At 39.7% G+C, this 26,120-nt stretch overlaps 2 protein-coding genes across 5 annotated transcripts in view; one reads left to right on the forward strand and one right to left on the reverse strand.

Moving 5' to 3' along the window:
* The window catches only part of cert1.L (ceramide transporter 1 homeolog), an 89,594-nt gene extending 71,384 nt beyond the window's left edge, over nt 1-18,210 (reverse strand). For 3 of the 4 annotated variants that reach the window (XM_041579549.1, XM_041579544.1, XM_018244373.2), the window contains exons 1-2: nt 17,884-18,210; nt 2,571-2,705 (exon numbers count right to left, since the gene is read on the reverse strand). In XM_041579549.1, the coding sequence (XP_041435483.1) occupies nt 2,571-2,705; nt 17,884-17,979 (231 nt within the window). In that variant the 5' untranslated portion in view covers nt 17,980-18,210. 4 annotated transcript variants of the gene reach the window in all.
* A 3,294-nt stretch (nt 18,211-21,504) lies between these two features.
* The window catches only part of polk.L (polymerase (DNA directed) kappa L homeolog), a 66,038-nt gene continuing 61,422 nt past the window's right edge, over nt 21,505-26,120 (forward strand). The window contains 1 exon segment of the mRNA NM_001093083.1: nt 21,505-21,634. The gene's annotated coding sequence lies outside the window, so the exon portion shown is untranslated.

Below are 26,120 nucleotides of genomic sequence, written 5' to 3' on the forward strand. Positions count from 1 at the left end.
GTTGCTCAAGCCGGGTGAATTCTATATTGCTAAGGTTGTATGTAGACTTTTCCAGTCCAAGTTGAGAGCATACAGGTAATGACAACAAAACAACAGTGATTACACCAATGATAGCATCTAAGTAGCACAAGGTGCACACATTTAGACCAGAATATGCATAACTATAACCCTATTGTGTATCTTATGTACGCCCTCTCCCCCCCACCCAAACAATAAAGCCTATACTTTATTAACTTCAACAATTAGCAAGGCAAAAAGCAGACAGGACTGTACATTTCTGCAAATGAAGCATGCAGTCCTACCAGCTTCCTAAAGAAGAGTTCTAATACGCAATGGAGGACAGAAGGGGAACCAGGTGGTGGGGAAAAATGTAGGGCGAGTAGGATGCAAATATGCAAAAAAAACATGGTGTTCTGTGTCTGTATTTTGCATTATGCCCTTTGTAAATATGGCCCATTGTTTCAGACATCTTCTACTTGCCTTACGGTAATCACAAATGGGCAGCTCCCATTCAGGTAAATGGAAAGGACACAGAGTATCAGGGGTTGTTCACTTTGAGTTAACTTTTAGTAGGATGTAGAAAGTGATATTCTGAGACAACTTGCAGTTGGTTTTCATTTTTTATTATTTGTGGCTTTTGAGTTATTTAGCTCTTTATTCAGCAGCTCTCCAGTTTGCAATTTCAGGGTCCAAATTACCCTAGCAACCATGCACTGGTTTGAATATGAGACTGGAATGTGAATAGGAGAGGCCTGAATAGAAAGAAGAGTAATAAGTAGCAATAATAATACATTTGTAGCCTTAGAAAGCATTTTTTTCTTTTTAGATGGGGTCACTGACCCCCATTTGAAAGCTGGAAAGAGTCAGAAGAAGACAAATAATTCAAAAACAGATATAAATAGTGAAGACCAAGTGCAATGTTGCTAGCTAGGAATTGGCCATTCTATAACATACTATTAAGTTACCTCAAAGGTGAACCACCCCTTTACGGAGGCTAGGTTAGACCCTTCAACAGAAATAGAATTATACATTCATATCATGAATTTCCATTAGTTAAATACAAATTGAAATAAGGCACATTCCATCAATATCCCTAAACTAGAATACAGAACCCATTCTTTCTGACTGCTACAGGCTTCTAATTGGAGGTGAAACTCACAGTAGAATCTCCAGAGAGAATACATTCTGGTATGAATACCTGGGAATTCACAATTCATTGAGGCAGCAATGCTCAAGGTTAAAAATCAATATCCTGAATACACAGTTCCTTTCAGAGACATCACGGATTATACACCAGCAAGAGCCATTTGTGTACATACAGCTCCTGCTAGCTACACTGATACTATTATAGAACCCTTTCAGAATATACGTGATGAAGTTTGTATGCGCTCCCTATGCGTGGGTGGGTTTCTAACTACAGGTATGGGACCTATTATCCAGAATGCTTGGGACCTGTGGTTTTGTGGATAATGGATCTTTCCGTGATTTGGATCTTCATACTTTAAGTCTACTAGAAAATCATATAAACATTAATTAACTTCCAATAAGGATTAATATCTTAGTTTGGATCAAGTGCAAGCTACTGTTATTATTAGAGAAAAGGGAAACCATTTTTTAAAAATGTGAAATATTGGTATAAAAAAATAGAGTCTATGGGAGACGGCCTTTCCATAATTTGGAGCTTTCTGGATAAAGGGTTTCCGGATAACAGATCCCATACCTGTACTATGGTTTCTTCGCATCCTCCAAAAAGGCAGACTAATTGGCTCCTGATAAAATTGACCATAGTAAGTGTAAATGCAATAGGGTCCTAAGACCCTAGTATTGTAGTAGACCGTGTTGGGCTGTGGTTTCTAGGCCCACCAGAAACCTCACTGAAAGGCCCCCCCCCTTGCTAGAGAGGCCCCACCATCACAAATCCGCTGTTGAAGCCCGTAATCTTTGTCACAAAGCTGTCTTCAAGAGAGCCATTTTAAACAAATAATTAAAATTTTTACAAATGTCTTCCTTTTTCTCTGTAATAATAAATCAGTAAGTACATTGTGCTTGATGGTAACAAAGCTGTGGGAATCCATACTGTGGGAAAAAAAACCCTGTTGGGTTTATTTAAATGATTTTCAGAAGACTAAAGGTATGGTGATCCAAATTATGAAAAGATCCCTTAGCTGGAAAACCCCAGGTCCCTAGCAGTCTAAATAATAGATCCTATGCCTGTATAATCTCTGTAAAGAGTCTTGTACAAAGACCAACCTATGTACAGAAATTTAAGAGGAAATAAATACCTTAACACAGGTACTGACACTTTCTTTAACAATAATGTAGATTGTATCAAAGATGTGAAAAACTAAAAACAGCTATTTTATTTAGTTTTTTTATATGGCGTAACATTTCAACTTTATTATTAATAATATTAATAATAGGAATATAGAAACATGGCAGCTATAGCAACTTACAAACTTACACTTTTTCTTAATGAATCCAAACACACATTTGATGGGAATAATCCTTTAATTCCAGGTCAAATATGTTGATAATAAAATGTAGAAATCATCAGAATATCTGAAGCTTACCGTGATAACAGCTTTGCTAAGGCAAATGGATCCCCTGCAGCCATACTCTGTCTCGTCCTCTGATTTGTAGTAGCTTAACGTGTTGTTTTTAAGGTCTACCCATCGATCCTGCCAGCCATGAATATAGTTGGTCCACTGAAGGGATTAAAAAATAAAAATAATAAGTCATTATAATGTATGGCAGTCAAAGATATACATATTTATGAGAGAAAATTAAAATGTTGACTGTGCGTGCAGTTACAACCAACAGTATAAAATGAATACGAATATGGACAAAAAAATATAAATAATGCACTTGAATAGCATTGTCTCTATAGAGGACTAGCATGTGCACTCAGCAAATCAACTAGAACAGGGACGTCCAACTTGCAGTGCTCAGAGGAGGATGCTGGGAGCTGTAGTAGTCAACTGATACAAAGGAGATATGTTAAATTTCTATCTAAAATTTATTTATTACATAAAATACTACCTATATTCCCTTTGTGCCATAATTAGCAAGTAAACATGTCGCTCCTGAACAAGACCAGAGCAAGTTATGTCTGCACACCCCAGCCTTACTGATGGTATACTGAATTCCAAGCTGCTGGTTCTTCCACATTTAACATTCCCTGCTGCTGATCCACAACTTCTACTTCAGTTTCAGACATCTCTTTATAACGGACCATGAACTAAAGCTTTATACATTATGCAGTTCGCTTTCCTAAACCGCCCTATGAAGACATTGTGGGCATTTTGCAACACGCGTCGTAGAGGGTTAGTTACTACCATCCAATTTTTTTTTTATTAAACAGAGCTCCACCAAACTCCCATCCACGATTTTGCCTTACTTATCATTGAATTAACTCGGATCAGAGGAAAGCTCGATAAAATCGAGAAAAAACCCGAATCGTACAATTTTACCCTGAATCACTCGATTTTTTCGGGTTATTTCCCGAAAACCCTGCATTTTTTGGATTATTGGGCTAAACCCAGAGCAAACCACTATATCTTCAAATTGGTTTGAGATGGAAGATTTTCAGATTCAGGCTTTTTGCAGAATCGGGGTAATTTGAGGGTTTTTTTCCAAAAAAAGTTTTAACCCCAAAAAGCCGAACCAGAAAAATTTGAGTTTTTGTAAATAACCCTCTTAGAATTGATATTTCAACTGCTGTCAGTGACCCAGACAAATAGAGGACATTTCAACTTGCAGGGTAAAAAGAGGCAGAACTGGAATATTAAAGATGTATGAAAACACAATATAAAGCCCTATTAAAAGTACCTTTAGAATAGGTCTATCTCCAGTACCTAAGTTAAAACTCATATAAATGTGAACATCCACTTTCAGAATTAACATTACATACCATGCTGATAACACAATCAATTAGGAACAATCAGAAAGCAGATCCAATTGTGGGGCCCCAACTTAATAAAGGAGGCAGATTGAGAAGCAATGTCACACTGGTGCTGTATAGAATGTACTGAACTGTCATTGTGTTTATAGGCAGAGACACGCGGTCAGATTTGGGGAGATTAGTCACCCGGTAACAAATATCCTCTTCTTTGGGGCGACCAATCTCCCCGAACTGCCTTACAGCCGGCTAGAATGAAAATCGCTGTCGTGATGGCAATCGGAGAGCTTCAATTTTCAAAGTCGCCCCGAAGTGGCAACTTCTGGATACGATCTACAGAAATTCTAGTTATTTATCCCTTCAAGGAGAAATAAACACCCTTGATAATAAAACGCCCTAATCTCCATAGTCCCCCAATCCTGCTCCCCCCGCACATGTGTTCACACAAGTAAATGCACCTAAGCTAAGGTAATTACCCTTCATCGCAGAGTCAGCGCAGTGGAGCTCACGGGCGCTATCTTCCAGTGCTTCGGTAATTTTCTGGTGCCTTCGGCAGTTTCCGCATGCGCAGTTGTTCGGGACCGGAATATTGTTACAACTGCACATACGTAGATACAGCTCTTACTTACCTAAGATTCCTGAAGGGCTGAAGACAGCCCCAGTGAGCTCCGCTGCGCTGACCTGTGTCGGGGGGCGGGGGCAGTGGAGCAGGGAGGGGGACTATGGAGGGTAGGGGTTTTTATTAGGGATGCACAGAATCCAGGATTCGGTTCGGAATTCGGCCTATTTCAGCAGGATTTGGATTTGCCGAATCCTTCTGCCTGGCCGATCCGAATCTGAATTTGCATATGCAAATTAGGGGTGAGGAGGGAAATTGCGTGACTTACTGTAACAAAACAAGGAAGTAAAAAAACGTTTCCCTTCCCACCCCTAATTTTCATATGCAAATTAGGGTTCGGATTCAGTTTGGTATTTGGCCAAATCTTTCATGAAGGATTCGGTGGGGGGTTCAGCCAAATCCAAAATAGTGGATTCGGTGCATCCCATTGTTTTTATTAGCAAGGGGGTTTAATGCTCCTTTCAGGATTTATTTAATATAAACACAAGTTGATGGTGGCACTTGAACATCATAGAATTATGGCATTAGAACTTGGACTGCGTGACTGGCAAGAACAGACTGAAAACTGGTTAGTTCAGCTGTGCCTCTTTGGGCAACACTCCATGTAGTTAATGGTTTTGGGAGAAAACATTATGACAAAAGACAAAGGATATCTGTGACTCATATCTGATTATATACCGGTAGTTAAAGGGAATCAGTGCTTGTGGCTCACGGGTGTAAATGTCGGTAAAACATTGTGTCATGTATTCACGCGTATTACTGTATTTGTTTTACAACTGCTGCACCAATCAACTAATTGCCTTGTGTTGCAAAATGAAACTGAATGCCTGTGCTTTCCTATAATGACTTATTGACTGGCCTCAGGGAGTGTACAATCTTGTGGTCGCCATTTAACAAGGAAAGACTTATAGCTGAAAGGCACGTGGCTATAAGCCCCATGGTTCCCAAAGACCAGTCTCCTTCCTACAGTCCAGAATATGTTGCTTGATAACTTTTATCTTCTGGGGGCAATGGAATTGTGCACAGTATGCAACAGTCATTCTTAGAAAGACATAAGGACACACTGGGATTTAGTTTTTGGCTTGAGGGGGAGAGCTGGCTTCCTTTACAATATTTAAATAGTTGGAACCAATAGTGAGTGCTGGGAATAATAAGTGGCAGACAGATATTACTTTCAAAAGCAATTCGATTTACAATTTACAATTAACTAACCATTAATTTGGATGTGTAAATTGCTTAAAGGGAAACAGTCACCCTGTCACCTTAAATAGTTCCCCCTATCAGAGGTGTGGGCTAATAGAGGTTGGGGAAAAAAATATTTTTTTTTAAAAAATAAAAAAACAATTTTCCTTTCCAGCATTACACTGTCTGCACCAAAAGGGACTTCCCAGGGCAGGCAGCCATGTTGGGGAATACTTATGCCCAAAATGAACAAGTGCCGCATGTGTGGTACACAACATGGCCACTCTCATTGGGAGGTCCCTCCCAGTGCGGACAACCCAACACGAGGCATTTAAAAAAAAAATTATATATATATTTTTTTTTTGTTTCCTCCAATCAGAGTGCAGGTTCTATTAGCCTGCAATTCGGATGATAGAAATTGTATTTTTTTTTTTTCCATGAGGCAAAATTTTATTTTTAGGTTAACAGCCCCTACATACAAAGCATAATTTAATCTACAAATGGCTTAAAGGAGAACTAAAAATGAATATGGCTAAGAATGCCAATTTTATATAATGAATTTATTGGACAAGCCTAAAGTTTACGCTTCTCAATAGCAGCAATAATCCAGGACTTCAAACTTGTCACAGGGGGTCACCATCTTGGAAAGTGTCTGACACTCACATGCTCAGTGGGCTCTGAGCAGTTAAGTTTAGGGGTCGTTATATTGTGACATTTACATTCTATGTGTACTGTTATCTTTTGTATTGGTACCTAAGTTCAGTAAGTGACAGCAGGACAGAGCATGTGCAGTGAATCAGCAGAAAAGAAGATGGGGAGCTACTGGGGCATCTTTGGGGGCACGGACGTTCTCTAGTACTAAAGGGCTGTGGTTGCCTTGGGCTGGTACAGAAGCCCAAAACAAAATGTACAACATTTCTAGCTACTTCTTTAGTTAAAGGGGGAACGATCGCGAAAATGAAAATTTAATCTCGTACTGAAGTAAGAAACTTACATACAATCAATTAAAAATGCTGCATTGTTTCTGAAATAATCAAGTTTATATTCACTATTTCTCTCTCAGCATCGGTTTCTCTTAATTCTGTCTTCATGCAGCAGTTGGGTCAGCTGAATGATCCAATATCTCTTATAGGGGGCTCCCTTTCCTAGCAGATGAATCAGAGCTCACTCAAATTACTGATTCAAGTACAAACAAAATCTAACAAAATAACTGCCTTTTGCACAAATTCTGCATGTAGAGAGACAGGATTTCTGGTGATTTTAACAGTGAGCTCTAGTACATCTTTTGGGCAAAGGAGCACCTCTATAAGATATATTGGATCATTCATCTGACACCCAACTCCTGAATAAAGACAGAGGAGAAACATATGGTGAGAGAGCAATAGTGAAGCTGAAGCTAATATAACATTTTCATGATAGTTCCCCTTTAAGCTTTAGTTCTCCTTTAAGGCAGGAGTGACATTTTGGGTGTAACGTTAAAAAAAAAAAACCGTCAGTACAATTTCAGCTAGGAGAAAAGACTTCTAGTTAGCTAGAGTGGGAAGCAGTTCTATTTATTTTATCATGCGAAGTAGAACCCTCTTTGTATAAGCCCCCGGGGAAGCGTGTCTTGGCAGTACAGTTAAACAGAACTTTCTATAAGATTTAAAGAAAAAAAATATATACATTTAAATGGTAGGGGTTAGCTATGACCGTAAACTGTTCTCGCAGACTGACACAAATTAGAGGGACAATAATATATAAATACACACATCTACCTTCCCACAAGTTCCAGCAAGGGAAATATCTGAAATTCTCAAGTATTTAACTAAAATAAAAATAAACCACTATATTTTGTTAAAAATAAAAGAAAGAGTGAGGGCAGGATCCAGCATTCATAAGTGTCATAATGATCTGGTGACAAACCAAACAGTTGGGCAAAAAAAATGGTCTAAGGGCAGGGGCACACAAAGCTACTGGGGGAGGAGATTAATCACCCAGTGACAAACCGCTTCTTGTTCAGGTGACTAATCTCTCCAAACTGCCTCCCCGCCTTCTTGAATCTAAATCGCCGGCGGGATGGCACTCGGATCACTTTGTTTTCCGAAGTTGCCCAAAGTTGAGGCAACTTCAGAAATCAAAGCAATCCGAGTGCTATCCCGCCGGCGATTTAGAATCAAGCCGGCGGGGAGGCAGTTTAATTAATTAAAAAAAAATTAAAAAAGAAGATCCAAATTATAGAGAAATGTCTTATCTTCTGCATAAGGGATGAGGCACACTGGGCGATTCAGGGAGATTTAATCGCCTCATCTTTGCAGTGACCAATGTCCCCGAACGCCTTCCCTGTCTTGCGCCAGCTAAAATGAAAAATTACCTGCGCTAAAGCACACGCGACGCTTCGTTTTCTGAAGTCGTCCGAAGTTGCCTCACGAGGAAACTTCAGGCAACTTCGGAATACGAATCGGCGCATGTGCTTTAGTGCAAGACAGACAGGCGTTCGGGGAGATTGGTTGCCGCAAAGACGAGGCGATTAGTCACCAGGCCACTAAATCCCCCCGAATCACCCAGTGTGCCCCTACCCTAAAAGGTCCCATAGCTGTACTTTGATAAATTCTGGAAAGACTGCCACAATGTGGAGATTGGTTACAATGGTTTATAAAACTTCAGAGTAAGTGAACACTTGTAGGTGAAAACGCAAAACTTTTACTTTAAAAAAAATAAAAATAAGAGAAAGACACGCAAAGAAAAAAAAAATGTTCATTCCAAGAAGTGACTCTACACAAACTATAATAATATTCACAGTTGTGATTTTTTTTTTTTAATAAGAATGGAGAAACTCTTGCACAGAGGATAGAAAGCCAGAATTCTGTTTTTACAATTCCCAGAAATTCAAAACCCATCTGTGTGCAACCCAAGCTGCTATAGTAAAACACAAAAATACTTCCATATTATGACTTTTCAGTGCTCTGGAATCCAGCCTTTGTGGCCCTGTTCACAGCTGCCATCTTGATTTTCATAAACATGTAATTCCCACCCTCTAATAAAGGGAATAAACCCAGGCAGAACTGTGCATGCCTGTCGATTCAGAGGCCTCAAGTGCTTTAAAACACTGACCACAGTGATCAGGAAGGAGAGGAGGCAGTTAATTACACCATCATAGGCTTATGTGTCCATTACATTGTATACAAAATAATTTTGTTTTGCTCGTTCAAGGCAATGATAATGCCAATTATCTGTAAGGGGACATACTACAGAAATACACTCAATTGTAGCAGTTGTTTATTAAATCTGCTTCATGGTTTTTTTCTGGCAGTTGTTCATATACAGGTATGGGACACGTTATCCGGAAACCAGTTATCCAGAAAGCTCCAAACTACAGAAAGGCCGTTTCCCATAGACTCCATTTTAGCCAAATTTTTAAAAATGATTTCCTTTATCTCTGTAATAATAAAACAGTACCTTGTACTTGATCCCAACGAAAATATAATTAATCCTTTTTGGAAGCAAAACCGGCCTATTGCGTTTATTTAATGTTTAAATGATTTTCTAGTAGACGTAAAGGTATGAAGATCCAAATTATGCAAAGATCCATTATCCAGAAAACCAGGTCCCGAGCATTCTGAATAACAGGTCCCATTCCTGTACATAATTAATTTGTGAGGTCTTCAGCCTAATGTTTTTCTTCCCTGGCTAAAACGAACACACTTATGGGGTGAGTCACAGATAGATATCATATAATTAATTGGCAGACTCAAATAATTTGCAATATTCTACTATAAAAGCGACCATACATGCCTAACATCTGGCCCATATTCAGCCAGAAATAGGTCAGGTAGGCCTGTCTGAGAACCCCCATACAAGGGCCAATAACAGACTCAATCCATTGGCAGCTTTCATCAGCCAGAGTATGGCCACCTTAAGGTCAAGGGAACACATGGCGTTACCGGTTTGCAATTTAAAAACTTTAATACACTCTAAGGGGCATACTTTCTTATGCTGTGTAAAACGAAATTTGCAGAAAAAACGGTGTAATGAGCTGTGTAAAATAAATGGTGAATTTAATAAGGTGTGTAAATTTAACACCCAACAAATGCCACACTTGCTGCCATTATTTTACACTGCTTCCGGCAGAAGTCACTCTTAAAAAAAAAAACCACAAAATATTACGCTGTTTTTGACACGGCGAAAGTATGGCGATGTGTGGTGTATTATCCCGCTGTTTTAGACAGCATAATAAATCTGCCCTTAAACGTAGCTCTATAGGCTAAAATGTAATTTGTGTTTTAAGTAAACACACAAGGTACTCTCTGACCGAAGTGCCAATACACAAGTAAAATTCAATAACTATAGCACAGAATATGATCCGCAGTAAAGCAGATACCCTTGGCTGAAATACCCTGCATTTATTAGTTTGGCAGCGATAGTCTCACGGGGGGTCGTATTTACGTTGTGCCGTAATGACCCTGCATAATGACGTCATGAATGTGCACCAGATCGGGATTCTGGGAAATGTTAACATCTAAAAATTGCATTGTGGGAAGACCAAACCACCTGGCCACAAAACACATGAAAAAGTGTAGCGTAGTTTTGCGGATGTATTTATACCAGTATTATCTTTAAAAAAAAAACAAAAAATACGTAAAATTGCCATGTGTGCCCATGCCCTAACAATGGTGAGTTGTTGGAAGTAGGAAAAAATGTAAGGCGGAGAAAACTTAAATGAACCAAAAAAAACTTGAAAAATAACCTGTGTATGAAAACGAATAATTAAACATTTTTTTTTCTAAGAGTTCCCAGTCTTTCCATATGCTTTAATATTTTGTCAGTCCATTGCTTATTATCTGAAAAAAATGGAATGACAAAATTATTATAGGATGTGGAAAAGCTGGAAAAAGGATGTGCTGCTTTTGGTTCTATACAACAACACAGAAGCACTTTGTAATGTACATGAGTTATTTTTCGGAAAGGTTTACATAATAGAACAGATTTTCTATAGAACAATTATGCAGAGAATTGTCACACCTATTATTTTTTGCTGGGTCCCGCACCATTCACTCTCCGGTGCGCCTGCTGAATATGTCCTTGCAAGGAATGAGATCGCAATTTGCTCTTTGTGTGATAGCTGAAATAAAGAGCTGTTCTATTATCATTATCATTTACTTATATAGCGCCAGGAAGATATGGAGTGCTTTACATTAATTCATGACAGGGGTTTTACAATGATTTAACAAGTAAGGGTTACAGAATAAAAAGAAGAGGGCTCTGCTCACAATATTATACCAATCATGTTTAAAAATAATCATTAATGGACAATAAAAAGTTTTAAACGTGATGTAAAGAATCAAAAGCAGAACACTTGTTTTCATGAAATACTTATGTCATACAGGTATAGGATCTATTATTCAGAATGCTCGAGACCTAGGGCTTTCCGGATAAGGGGTCTTCTGTAATTTTGATCACCATACCTTAAGTATACTAATAAATAATTTAAACACTAATTAAACCAAACAGGATTATTTTGCCTCCAATAAGGATTAATTATATATCTTAGTTTGGGTCAAGTACAAGGTACTGTTTTATTACTACAGAGAAAAGGGGAATCATTTTTAATGGGAGATAGCCTTCCCGTAATTTGGAGCTTTCTGGATAACGGGTTTCCGGATAACGGATCCCATACCTGTATTAAAAATGATATTGAGTTGCAGTGTTTTAAAATAAAACTTTCACAGAGAAGGTTTCAATGATGGATTTGTTACGCAGTATACTGAGAAGACAGGTCAAATGGCCGACTTAGCCATGGATCACGCACTGAGCATAAAGATTCCCACCATTTAAAAAAAATAAGCAGCTCTTTTTGTACACTGCGTGATATTGCACTACTTTTACAGTATCACAGACACACCCAAGTGGGCTTGACACATTCCTAAGAGAACTAGGAGGACAGCTGATTATTTCCAACTGTGAAAGGGAAGGGCATGTGTCTTTCCAAACACAATAAGTCTATATTATCCATTCACCACAAGGCATTTTGAACAAGGCAAAAAAACACCCTGCACAGTACAAAGTCAGAACTGTCCAAAAGGTCTCTCTTAATATACAAGTCACTATTTGTCTAGTGAAGGAGGTGAAACCTATATTTACAGTGCTTAAAGGATGTGTGCATGGATGTGTCACAAGTCTTTCCCCACTGGATTTCATCATACCAATTCCTTGAATAGTTATGAGGACACTAGAAAATTGCATAAGGTAGGGCTGAAACTTCTTCAAGCCAAGTCATTAATCTGTTTAAAGGAGAAGGAAAGTCATCTTGCACTTGGGGGTGCCAAATATTAGGCACCCCCAAGTGATTATACAAAGAATGATGCGATCCGCATCGCAGCTCACCCAGTAGCGCTGTGTTTTCCCGGTCGCAGCCCATGCGAGACGCCGGCCACTTCCTGCCGGTATTCAGTGTAGAGCAAACAGTATTCTCGTCACTATCGGCGCTGATCCAGGACACGGCACACAGACAACGGCATCAATGCAAAAAGGTTGGCTTTATTTGAACACACACATGCGGTTGTGGATTACAGCGGTGGATACACAAGGCTGTCTGACTTACGCGTTTCTTGCCGGATCACCTCTGAGGAAGTGCCGGGTGATCCGGCAAGAAACGCGTAAGTCAGACAGCCTTGTGTATCCACCGCTGTAATCCACAACCGCATGTGTGTGTTCAAATAAAGCCAACCTTTTTGCATTGATGCCGTTGTCTGTGTGCCGTGTCCTGGATCAGCGCCGATAGTGACGAGAATACTGTTTGCTCTACCCCCAAGTGATTGAATGGATTTACCTGAAACCCCGGGCCGGTGCTCCTATCAGCAGAAAACTGCACCGGCCCAGTGTTTTTCCAGTGAGCACCACGGATCGATCGTCCTCCTCTTGATTCGCGCGGCTGTGCATGCGCAGTAGAAAGAAAAGCCGAACTTTAACTAAAAAGTCAGCTATTTTGTTCTACTGCACATGCGTCTGCCCCGGGAAATTTGAAGAAAGAAGAAGACAGATAAGGATCGCTCCGTGGTGCTCACTGGAATAACCCCCGGGCCGGTGCAGTTTTCTGCTGATAGGAGCACCGGCCCGGGGTTTCAGGTAAGTCAATACAATCACTGGGTGCCTACCATTTGGCACACCCAAGTGCAAGATGACTTTCCTTCTCCTTTAAAATACGTGTGAACTGTATAGGTATTTTAACATGACCTATATATACTACACATTATATAGTGAATAAAGTTCCCCCTCCTATAAAATATAAGGATATCATAAGTTACTGAGGAGTTTTATGACCATGTAAAACCATTAGGCCGATGGCTGAGTGTTTTTATACAGGTAATGGAACTTCTGAGGTGACTTCTAATATCCTCATATTTTGCAGCTGGGGGGTACTTTATTTATTATAATACACAAGTTTAAGTAAGTCATGTGACAGCAATGACATCACTAAGCTCCTATGATAACCAATGACATCATTCAGCACTGTTCATAAGGATAAAATTTACAGGATACTCATGTATCCTGTGTATTATATAGTGAATAAAGTACACCGTCTTGTAAATTATATAGTGGATAATGTACCCCTACTGTAATTTATAAAGATATTATGTCAACGAGGAGTTATGTGACCATATACTTGCTTTTATACTGGTCACATAACACCAAGGTGACTTCTAATATCTTTATAAATTTCAGTAGGGGGTACATTATGCATTATAATGTACGTTTTATGTGAAATGTCGGGAGGGGGGTTGAGGGGTCGGCGTCAAATTCTGGTCGCCGGTGTACAAATCGGGTGCACCGGCGTTCAATTTGAACGCGGCGGCTTATAAGGATATAATTTACAGTCTGGTCCCATAGGGAAATATGGAAGTGTATAAGGGAAGAGTTTTATGACCATATAAAAGCATGAGGACGAAAGCCAAGTGTTTTTATACAGGTCATGGAACTCCGAGGTAACTTCTAATATATATTATATTATTATAATACACAAGATTCGGTGAGTCATGTGACAGAAATGACATCACTACTCACTGTTTATGGTACTCACCATTTTTAAGGATATAATTTACAAGATGATATTTATGGCTTTTATGTATTATATGCTTATAATACACAAAAACCATGAATATCTTGTAAATTATATCCTTATAAACGGTGAGTTCTGATGTCATCAGTTATAAACGGTGAGTTCTGATGTCATTTCTGTCACATGACTCACTAAAATGTGTGTATTATAATAAATAAAGTACCCCAGTTGCAAAATATGAGGAAATTAGAAGTTACCTCGGAGTTCCATGACCTGTATAAAAACACTCGGCCTTCGGCCTCGTGTTTTTATATGGTCATGAAACTCCTCGGTAACTTATAATATCCTTATATTTTACAAGAGGGGGTACTTTATTCACTATATAAACACTGTGTTCTTATGTCAGAATGTGTAATTTATCATTTAAAGAAGCATGCACAGTAATGCAATATACAACTGCTTCTTTCATAAATAGCTTTTTTTTATCACTACCCACAGCACCTCTTCTTCCCCCTTAAATATGTCTGATATGGCAGGTATGGGTTAGGGTTAGAATTGCTACATTTCTGTAAACCTGTAGAGAATGTAGAGAGAGCTCCCTGAAGAGACATTTAAATACAGACAGCTGTTGATTATAATGCATAAAGCACCCGCTACTAATAATCTATATCTATATATCTCTATCTATCTATCTATCTATCTATATATTTATTTTCATGTAACTCCTCTGTGAGAGCCAATATCTTTCAGATAAGATATATTAATCACTATATAATACATAGCCGTCACCAAGTTATAATAATACAATAATAAAATCAATAGGTGGATAAAGAGCACATTGGGCTGTTTATTGCCCCACCCTTACAATAACATTCCTAATGATAACTTACTGAAAGGGCACCAGAACCGGAGTCCATTTGTATTAGTGACTCTGTAGGTGACGAAGCGAGTTTAGGAAGGAAACAGGTGGGGCGGGAAAAAGACTATGAGAGTGCTGGCACTTCATCAGACATCAGCAAATGAGCTTCTCCCGATAGAACGGCAGTGTAATGGCTAAGTGGGGGTGCAGTCTCACTGCTTTGGGGATCACACCATTCACTTTCACCAGCTCCAAACCATAGGCCTAAAGGCTCCTTTGGGGATAGGAAGACCAATGATTTGGATTAAAACATGTGACTGCCTGGTGGCGTTGGGGCCTGGGCTAACCCCTAAAATGCCGAATACCTAAGAAATTTGCCCACTAACGGCTGGCCGATATCGGATGAATCCGAACGGATTGGTTTACAATGCTATGAACGGGCACCAACGGGTCACAGGACCGCATCGACTAGCCGATGCAGTCCTGGATCGTTAAAAAACTCAAACTTGACCAATCGATATCTGGCCTGATATCGATCAGGAGCCCACACATGGGCAGATAAGCTGCCGAATCGGCATCTTTAATCTGTCCGTATATGGCCACCTTTATTCCTGGACCCCATACACAACTGTTGCTCACAGAGACCTTGTAACGGGGGGGGGGGTTATATTAAGTATTCACCATCTATCTACAGCATGCAACCCAAAACAGATGGCACACAATACTCTGAAACATTATGCCTGCACTATGCATATGAACTGAAAAAAAAAAAAGGTCATTAACCGCCCCTACCTCTGTGTAGGAGCCCTTCTGTATTGTTTATTTACACTCCTGGGCGAGCAGCAGGATCAGATACAGAACTTTAGTGACAGGAACGCCTGCCTTTCTGATGCCCTGCTATTGAGCACAGTTTGAGTGGTGACAGGCAAGGCATTCATCTAACACAAGATTTACATTGTTTGAAAGAAAGCAAATAATTGCTTTCAATCAGCACGACTAGTAAAATACTTTTAGGAGCTAGTGTGCAACAAAAGTACACTATATCACAAGATAACCTGCACTTTGAGCTTTTATCAACCTTTGCCTCCCAAGGGGAACATGTGATACTGAACAAATGACCTATGGGCCCTACCCTAAAGCTGGCCATACATATGGAGATCTGCTCATTTGGTGACTCTCACCTTGAGGTGGGCGATATCGGGCTGATCCCATCGTGGACCCTAAAGGTGGCCATACACGGGCCGATAAAAGCTGCCGACAGACCAAGTCGGCAGCTTATTGGCCCGTGTATGGGGGCCCCAGACGGGCTTCCCCGATCGAGATCTGGCCGAAAGTCGGCCAGATCTCGATCGGATGGGGTTAAAAATCCCGTCGGATCGCGGCCGCATCTGTTCGTTGATGCGGTCCCGCGATCCGACCGCCCGTTTGGCGAACGCTAGGATCCGATCGTTGGGCCCTAGGGCCCACGATCGGATCAGCCCGATATTGCCCACCTCAAGGTGGGCATATCGGAGGGAGATCCGCTCGTTTGGCGACATCGCCAAACGAGCGGATCTATCCGTGTATGGCCACCTTAAGGCACAAAGATCAGAACAACAGAGAAGAATATGGGCGGTCGGATCGAAGACCGCATCAACAAAGCAATTCAGTCCTTGATCAGACAGGATTAAGTCCAGCCAAACGACATCTGCAGATATCGATCGGGGAAGACCTTACACTGCCCAATAAACTGGCGACTTAATCTGTCGGCAGTTGCCCGTGTATGCGGGCCTTAAGCCCCATTAAGCACACATATATACACAATGTTATAGCTTCACTCAGGACTACACTGATGGCGAGGTAACTTTGGGTTCCTTCTCATACTCGTGGCCTCAAGCCAAATTACACATGAAATTTTGTTTAATGTACACTGGAAACACTATTTACAGGGAGGTTGAAGTAAAGGTCAGTAAAGGCCATGCCCTTCTGTCCTAAAAATATAAAACCAGAGAGGGTTAAACAAGCATTTCCATATAGACGCTGCTTTTGTATCATCATCGTACAGGCATGGGACCTGTTATCCAGAATGCTTGGGACGGTTTTCCGGATAATGGATTTTTCCGTCTACTAGAAAATCATGTAAACATTAAAAAAGGCTAAAGGCTAGTTTTGCTTCCAATAAGGATTAATTATATCTTAGTTGGGATCAAGTACAGGCTACTGTTTTATTATGACAGAGAAAAAGGAAATCATTTATTAGATCATCTGGATTATCTATGGTTGAAAATGTCTCCAAAATGTAGAGCTTTCTGGACAGTGTCGGACACCAGGAAAAAACCCGGTGGGCCCGACCCTTAATGGGCCCCCGCTGGGCCAGTTCCCTCTGCGGCTTGGATTAAGGTGGCCATACACGGGCCGATAAAAGCTGGCGAAAGACCGAGTCGGCAGCTTATTGGCCTGTGTATGGGGACCCCCCCCCAACGAGCTTCGCTGATCCGTTCCGTTCACATTCGTTAGGCGTTTGGCGACATTTTTTTTAGGCGCCGTGCGCCTTATGCACATGCGCGCAGCACCTAGTCATTCAGGAGCTCGAGCGGCGCCTTCAAGGATGCATGTTTGACGCGTCATTGTAGGGGGGGCAGGGGTCAGAAGGGGCCCTGGACATTAGTCCCCCCCAGTCCGACCCTGTTTCTGAATAACAGGTTTTCAGATAACGGATCCCATACACTTGCTCAGCAGGCAGGGAGGGGGGCACAAGTCCATCAGATAAAGAGGCAAGGCAGAAATAAAGATATGCATGCTCAGTCTGCAGCACTAAAGCTGCTCCTTACTCCCAACTCTGGCTGTCACAAGATACAGGGAGTTGTCCATAGAGAACAACGAAGTCTAGAAGATGAGCAACAGGAGTATATAAGCATTTTACACACATACAATGGGTCATGATCACAGAAAACGTCAGAAATCAAAGTTTAAATTGCCACAACTTTGCATTTCATTTCACGATAGCTTTGGCCAAGGTTACTAAGCGCTGGCTTGAGAAATGGATGAAGACCAAAAACGCTGTCACTAGAAACGCCCGACAGCTTTCAGGGGACTGACAACCTGTGGGTCTGACTCCAAGTGCCGGTGTAGTAATGGCAAATACAGGGGATTGGCTTGTGTGTGCAGAAGAAGGTTTTTCTGATTCGCTTCTACGAGTGCTGAAGACCTGCAACTCCCAGCGGCCACAGAAGAAGAGGTGTAGCCGGGAGTTCTGGGTGTTGCTGTCACAATCCAGAGCGGCTCGGATAAAGCTGCTATATCTGACTTACCTTAGACAGGACTCCACACCGTTCTACCGGCGGCCCGGACTCAGGCTCCAGGTCTTCCTCCGAGCCCGAGGAATTCCAGCTCTGATTATCCGACATGAGCAGGGACACGGCAAGGCACCGGGTGGAATAAGTGAAGGTTTCACTAGCGCTGCTCTACCTGGAACACACCCAGAGATCAGGGGACAAGCTACGTAAAGAGACCCGGATGTATAGACACCAACACAGCAGCGCACACAGAGCAACCGCCGAGCTCACAACCCCACCATCTTCCTTCTGAGAGGTTACCGCCCCAAACTAAGGCGGAGACAGTAGGCTGTCACCTATGATCGAAGCCACGCCCATTGCATACAAGCTCCTCCAGGAAGGCGCGGCCTTGTACTGTTTACATTGACGTGTCAGACTCCGCCTCCTTATACACCTGTTACGTTGTTAGACAACGCTCCATCTTCATTTTGGGCGCGCAAAGCTGTGTTTGCTACATATGTTTTGAGTGGAAAAAAACGTATATTTCTGATTAAAGGAAAAGTATACCCCTCATACAATGTAGGTCTCTATAAAAATACAGTATATTGCATAAAACAGCTCATGTAAATAGACCATTTTCATAATATATTTTTTTAGTAGTATGTGCCATTGGGTAATTATAAAGTGCCATTGGGTAATTATAAATTGCCATTTAAAAAAAAATAAGGGCCGCCCCCCTGGGATCGTACGATTCACAGTGCACACGAACATACCAAACAAACCATACATGTTAGGTCACATGAGCCAATTAACAGACAGAGTTGTGTCTTTTGCTTCCACAATTCTTCCTGTTACAGTTAGAGTCGTAGTATTTCTGGTCAGGTGATCTCTGAAGGACACAAAGACCATCACGAAATGATGGTTCAAGGCAAGAAATGTAAAAGTGCAATATTTACTTAAATATATATCCCAGTTTGATAAGATTCTTTATAGGTCACTTAATTTGATTTAAACTCTGTTGCTCAAGTATTCATTGCAGCAGAATTATCCTGCGCCTATGGTATCATTACCCATCATTTGGATTTACTACATACCTCACAACATTTAGGAAACAGAAAGAGGGATAAAAGGATTTGGAGCGCGTAGTGCAGCGATTTTTTTTTGGTCACGCACATTTTTGTGGCCACACCCCCTAATTACCATGTTCATTTAACATAATTTGGCAGGTTATGAAAGTTTGAACACATTTCTGTGGTTTTTATATGTTATTACAGTTTTGCAAATGAAGGTGAATTGCCTTTAAACTCTGAGTCTAAGTTCTTATCTTATCAAACTGTCACAAAAGTATGTCAAGCATCTATTCTGGGCTGTCTGCCAAGACGCAATTAAGTGGGTTAAGCTGTCAAAAGAGGGACTGTCCCGCTCAAAACGGGACAGATGGGAGGTATGAGATCACATTGGATGGATGCAAGGGCCTCTGATACCTAAAACTACAAGCCAAGGGTAATTATACCAGTATTATTTGATTGAATCTGCATCACTGCCAATGAAGTAGATTCTGAATTAGATTCCACAATTAAAAGTATCAATGACATATCCATACAAGTATACAGATATAGGATCTAATATACAAAATGCTTGGGACCTGGGTTTTTCTGGAATAGGGATCTTTCCATAATTTGGGCCACCATACCCTAACTCTGCTAAAAATAATTTAAACATTAAATGAACCCAATAAGATTGTTTTGCCACAAATATGGATTAATGCAACTTTGGATCAAGTATAATGTACAGGTTTATTATTACAGAGAAAAAGGAAATTATTATTAACAAATTAGAATTATTTGCTTAAAATGGACTCTATGGAAGATGGCCTTCCCGTAATTCAGAGCTTTCTGGATAATGGGTTTCCAGATAAGGGATTTAATACCTATACCAAATGGATATTTGCTTTTTGGTTTTACTGACCCTTTAAGTGATATCTAAGGTAAAGAAAATTTGCTACAAGTGAAAAGACTGCTGAATTGTGGTCATGTTCATGACAAGTATTATTATTTCCAAATAAAGTAGCTCTTCAGTGTACCTGTAGTTTTGTGCATTTGGACTTACTGTGGAATATGCTGGGGTATTATAAGTATGTAATTATATTTTATTTTAAAAGATTTGTTAAAGAGAATTATTAATAGTGCTTCTCTTGTAATGCCCAGAATGTCACTTTGGTACAAAGTAGATAGTGAAACTGGCCCATTCGAATTAGATAATTACATTACCACCATACAACCCCTTGCCTACCCCTTTTGTTGGTACTGTTTTTTTTAACAATCCATTAAGCAGGGGCATTATCTTTGCTCTGGTAATCTAAATGAGTTTTCTCGTATGCCCTGTTTAGTGAAAAAAATAACACAAAAACATAGATTTTTTTTATAAATAAAACAATAGGCAATATGTATAGTCAGCACAAGCTCTATTCACTGAACTCATGCTGAACAAGGGCGTACACTGCCCCTTCAATAAGGTAAAAGAAACATGCATCCACTATAATTCAGGCATAAATGATAACTGAACTACTTATAGAATAACATCAACTGTTTATATAATGATATACTGTATTTACTGTACTTAATTAAATTAGCTATCACCTACATTAATTATTCAGCATTGGAACAACTAGTTATTGGTCCCTACAGCAAGACATTTCCCATAAACTGCTGCTTATCAGTCTACGTCCAGCTGGTCCCCCAGCAATCACAAGGTCTGTTTCCTTTATAGTTACACCCTTGCTTTTCAGTAAAATTGTTTTGTTTTTTATTCAAGTAACTGCTGTTGGGAAAAAAACCCACACTTTCCATCAGGTTCAACCTTTGTCCTATCAAAACCTACCTATCTGCTAATTGATCTTTTGGTTAGAACATAACAATGTGGGTAGTACACGCTTGTGTTTTTACAGGGGAGGGGGCTGTCTAGCTGACATGCTGAAATACAGTATTGCCATTTCTTATGCTGTTATATATATAGATAGATAGATAGATAGATAGATAGATAGATAGATAGATAGATAGATAGATAGATATAGATATATAGTGAATAAAGTAACATGACCATTTAAAAACACGAGGCTGAGTGTTTTTATACAGGTTATGGAACTCCGTATGCGGTGACTTCTAATATCCTTATATTTTGCAAGAGGGGGTACTTTATTTGTTATAATACACAAGTTTCAGTGAGGCAGAAATGACATCACTAAGCTCCAATTATAACAGATGACATTATTAAGCACTATTTATAAGGATATCATTTACAGGAAATTCATGGTGTGTATTATAGGTTAAAAATTCTTCATATTTTACAGATTTACCATACCTCCCAACATTTTGGAAGAAAGAGGGACTGTCCCTCCGAAAAAGGGACAGTTGGGAGGTATGCCTATTTCATATACTATATAATACTTCATAAATGTCAGATTATCTTGTAACTGAAGTTAACTAACAGATTCCTTATTTGTATAATTTAATGTAGCACACTTTACGTGCCTACTTTGAGCACCAACACCAACTCTACCGAGGTGTAATTACGTTCTAATTCACTTTGTTTCAGACTAGGGCTAACAGTCATTCCCTCACCAAAGATGGCGTAACTTGCTTCCTTACCCAGTCAGAACCGAGCTCCAGGAAGTGAAGGGGGGCTGGCTTTAGCCGACGGAGTAAGACGGAACGTTGCTTGAATAGAGGAGGGAAATAGAAAGTGAGATTATTTTCAAACTGATTGTCTTTGTTGGGGGCCATAGCTGGTAAGTGAAAGCAATGAAAGGGTCTCTCATGGGGTTTGTAAGGTCATATTTAGCGAGCAGAACTACTGCCTGTGTGAGGTAAAAAGCTTTCTAGAGGTTCTGCATAAATGACAGCTGCATGGTGTGATATGTCTGAACTTGCCCCTGCTGTTTATATGCAAATGTATGTTTTTCTGTCTTTAGTGGAACCCTGTTTAAATGCTGTAGAACTATTCTGCTGTGAGTCTGTACGTGTGTGTACAAAATATAAAATCTCCAGCGATTTGCCAGAATGCTATTACTATAGCCACAATACAATACTTGTATCCAGCATCCATTTTGTCATCAGCAAGACACTGGTAATGTTCAGCTGACTGTAAAGTGAAAAACAATTTTACAGTAAGTAGATCCCCTTTTTACCTTTTTCAGGGGATCCGAATGGTTTAAAGGGGATATAAAGTAAAAAAAAAAAAAAATAATATAGCATTTACCTCTTCACCTAAAAATCTTTGCCAACTACTTCATCTAGAAAATCCGTGCCATTTTTATAAAATGAGCAATTTTCTGCCTCTCTGTTCACTTTTGTCTACACTTACTGTAGGAGCTGTGTGTTGAGATCCTATGATCACTATGAGTACATACCTCCCAACATTTTGGAAGTAAAAAGAGGGACAAAAAATTATTTTCCGCACGTAGCGCAGCAGTTTTTTGACCACAAACCTTTCTGTGGCCACACCCCCTAATTACCATGTTTGTTTTACAAAATTTGGCAGGTTATGAAAGTTTGAAAATATTTCTCCTTATCTAAACTGTGTTTTTGTGTCTCAAAATTGTTACAAAGTATCTTATTTGCACCTGTTAGCTGTTCTTGGCTCTCTGCTAAAAGCCAATTTAGTGAGAAACTTTGTTTCTTTTTCTGGCTGTTCAGTGCAGAGAAAAGAGGGACTTTCCAGTACAAATGAGGGACTGCGGGTTGAGCTGTCAAAAGAGGGACTGTCCCTCCGAAAAAGGGACATTTGGGAGGTATGATGAGTAGTGTAAAACTGGCCATAGACGTGCAGATAATTCCTTATCTCCAATGAACATTGGACATTGCAATCTCCCGACCTACCACTAACCATTCAGATTAAATAAAGTAGTAAGAAGAAAAAAAGCAGATGATGTTCTGGCCATTAAATCACAGACCGCAATCATATGAAAGTTTTGTCTATCAAATAGGGTTGCCACCTTGCCGGTAAAAATGATGGTTGATCCCAATGTTATTAATATGGAAAAAAGATAAATAGATAGGAAGGCCAGTATTTTTTTCCGGAAAAGGTAGCAACCCTACCAACAAATAGGGGCCCATTTACTTAGCTCGAGTGAAGGAATAGAGGAAAAAAAACTTCAAATTTCAAATGTTTTTTTTGGCTACTTCGACCATCGAGTGGGCTACTTCGTACTTTGATAGTAGAAGTACTGTCTCTTTAAGATAAAACTTCGACCCCCCTAGTTCGCCACCTAAAAGCTACCGAGGTCAATGTTGGCCTATGGGGAAGGTCCCCATAGGCTTCCTAAGCATTTTTAGGTCGAAGAAAAATCGTTAGATCGATGGATTAAAATCCTTCGAATCGAACGATTCGAAGGATCTAATCGTTTGAACGAATATCGCTAAATACTTCGACTGCGATATTAACATAATATTAACGTAACATTAATTAACCCTCGATATTCGACCATAAGTAAATCTGCCCCATAGTATTGACAGTCAACCGTTGATATTGGCAGATAGGCAATACATGCAGAGATCGTATTGGTAGTCCATATAAATCTTTTAACCTGTCCGATCGTCTGAACGACTGATAGCCATGGTATGAAAAATGTCAGGGACACTCCACACAAGACTGTATATTTGTGTCTATGGCCATCTTTAAATGATCAGGGCTACTCTCAATGTTTGAAGTTAAAAATGGCTGGGGAACTACCATACAGCAGACTCTGCAATCTGGGCCTTGTAGTATAACATGTAGTTATGCCACTGAAGTAGGGATGCATCAAATACAGGACTGAGTTCAGTGGTCAACCAAATCGGAACTCTTAGGGGGTTATTTATTAAAGTCTGAATGGTAAAATCTTGAACTAAATTTTTTCACTAGAAAACTCCAATTCTTTTAGATTTATTATACCCGGATGCCGAATCCGAAAATCCGCCATCTCAGACCTTTCAAGGTCCTGTATAAGTCAGGGGTAGAGGCAACTATCCCAAATTGAAGTTATTGGGGTCTTTGGTGGGTTTAGCCCGAAAATCTGGCCAAAAACTCTAAAAATCAGGCGATTCGGGGGAAAAAAGGCAGAAAAATTGGAGCGATTAGTGTTTTTACTCGATTTTATTGAGTTCTTCCGTGATTAATTCAGGTTATTTTATTAATAAATAAGCTCAACTCAAGCATGGGAGTTTGGTCGTGGTTTTTTTAAAAATAAAATATGAGATCAATTTGGATTTTAGTATATAACCCCTTGAAAGTCATGTGACGTTAAAGCTCTGGACAACTAAGATAATTATTTATTTACAATTGATGACATTTTAAAATAATTCTTGCCAATTTGAGTATGCAGATGGCTTCAGATGCCAATTTTTTTGTGGAGAATTCAGGGTTTTCCAAATCCATACCTCCCAACTGTCCAGTTTTGAGCGGGACAGTCCCGCTTTTGACAGCTCAACCCACTGTCACAATTTGTACTGATAAGTCCCGAGTTTCTCTTTGATCTGCAGCACTGAACGGCCAGGAACAGAAACAAAGTTTCTAACTTAATTGGGTCTTGGCAGACAGCCCAGAAGAGATACTTAACATACTTTTGTAACAGTTTGATAAGGTAAGAACGAAGACTCACAGTCTAAAGGGCAATTCACCTTCATTTGCAAAAATGTAATAACATATAAAAACCACAGAAATGTGTTCAAACTTTCATAACCTGCCAAATTATGTAAAATGAACATGGTAATTAGGGGGTGTGGGCAAAAAAAAATGCCACGCTGCACGCGCCAAATCTTTTTGTCCCTCTTTCGGTTTCCTACATTTTGGGAGGTATGCCAAATCCAAAATGGATTGATTCAGTTTCCTATAATATAGTCTCTGAATCCACAGTTAGAAGGCTACACATTGCTAAAGGTTAAGAGGTAAGAAGTTTTTAAAGAGATGTAAACATAGATCTGTGGTTTTTTTTTTTTCATAATGAAGGAAAATGTAATTCCAAGCAAAATTCCAGTATACAATAATTACAGATTTTCAACATAGGTTACCAGGGGGAGCAAAACGTTGATGCGTTTTCAATAGTCGCCCAAAGTTGCCTCAGTGAGGCATAAATTGCAATATATTTAAGTTGGCCAACTACGTCAAAGTCATCCCATATCTGGCCAGTCCAACTCTCAAATTGCATCTGATTCATTAAGAATTCTATTGCTTCAAATGAACATATCTACAGCATAAAAGTTAAAGGGAGTCCTCAATCAAAAAACTTTTTTTTTTTTTTGCATACTAAAGGAATATATTATGATTTAGTTTATTTGGAAATGATATTGCTATTGAAAGCAGTGTCTTACTATTCCCCCATTGCTTTTCTTGACTGTTCATACTGTATCATTACAGTATTGTGTCAGTAGTCGGCTTTCCTCTAGCCAAGACTGTAATTCCCAACATACCCTGCATATTCTGAAAAGTAGAACAGAAGTGTAGGAAGACTTTTGGAGAACTGGTGTCATGGCTCAAGGAGTGTACATTTGTGATGATTATTTCTGATATTATTTCTGTAGTCTGGTGAACGGAGAAGGGACAGACAAAGGACAGACAGAAACTGGCTTCAATTATGTAGAAAAATAGGTTTAATTTTTAGACAGAAATCTTGTTATAGCAGCACTCAAAGTCTATGAACAGAGTAAAAGTTATGAACATGGTTACGTTTGGGTGACATAATACACATGCACGTTCCTCTGCTTTGAAGTACCCAGAAATTAAGTTTACCCAGAAACTACGCTGATTATTTGCGGTCTGGTACAGGTAAGCATTGTTTGTTTTTTCCCACATTTATCAGTTTCCCAGATTTTTCTTATTTTTTGCAGCCCTGGGTAAACCCAAAAAGCGGGATTCTCCTGTAATATGCTGTGCTGTGTAGAAAAACTCTGCCAGAATCATTTGCCTTTTTAAATGGCATAAACATATATTCCTACTTTTTCTGTGCTCTGGGAAAGGACTACCAGTTAATTATATGCTTACAATATTGAATAAAGGTGAATTGGATGGATATAATAGTATTCGTGCCTAGATCACTAGCATTTCATTTTGTAAGGAAACATTGAATAACTGCTGTTCTTTCTGTAGCTATTCCAATAATAATCTTTTATTGGGAAGGAGTAGGAGAGGAGGGGCTGAGCATTATGTTACAGGTGTTATCCTGTGGAATGACCCACTTTGAAGAAAATAACTTGCCAGGTTTACAGAATCATTTTGTCAGAGTGCTTGTGTCCTGTAGC

This window comes from Xenopus laevis, chromosome 1L (genome assembly GCF_017654675.1).
Source record: "Xenopus laevis strain J_2021 chromosome 1L, Xenopus_laevis_v10.1, whole genome shotgun sequence".
NCBI lineage: Eukaryota > Metazoa > Chordata > Amphibia > Anura > Pipidae > Xenopus > Xenopus laevis.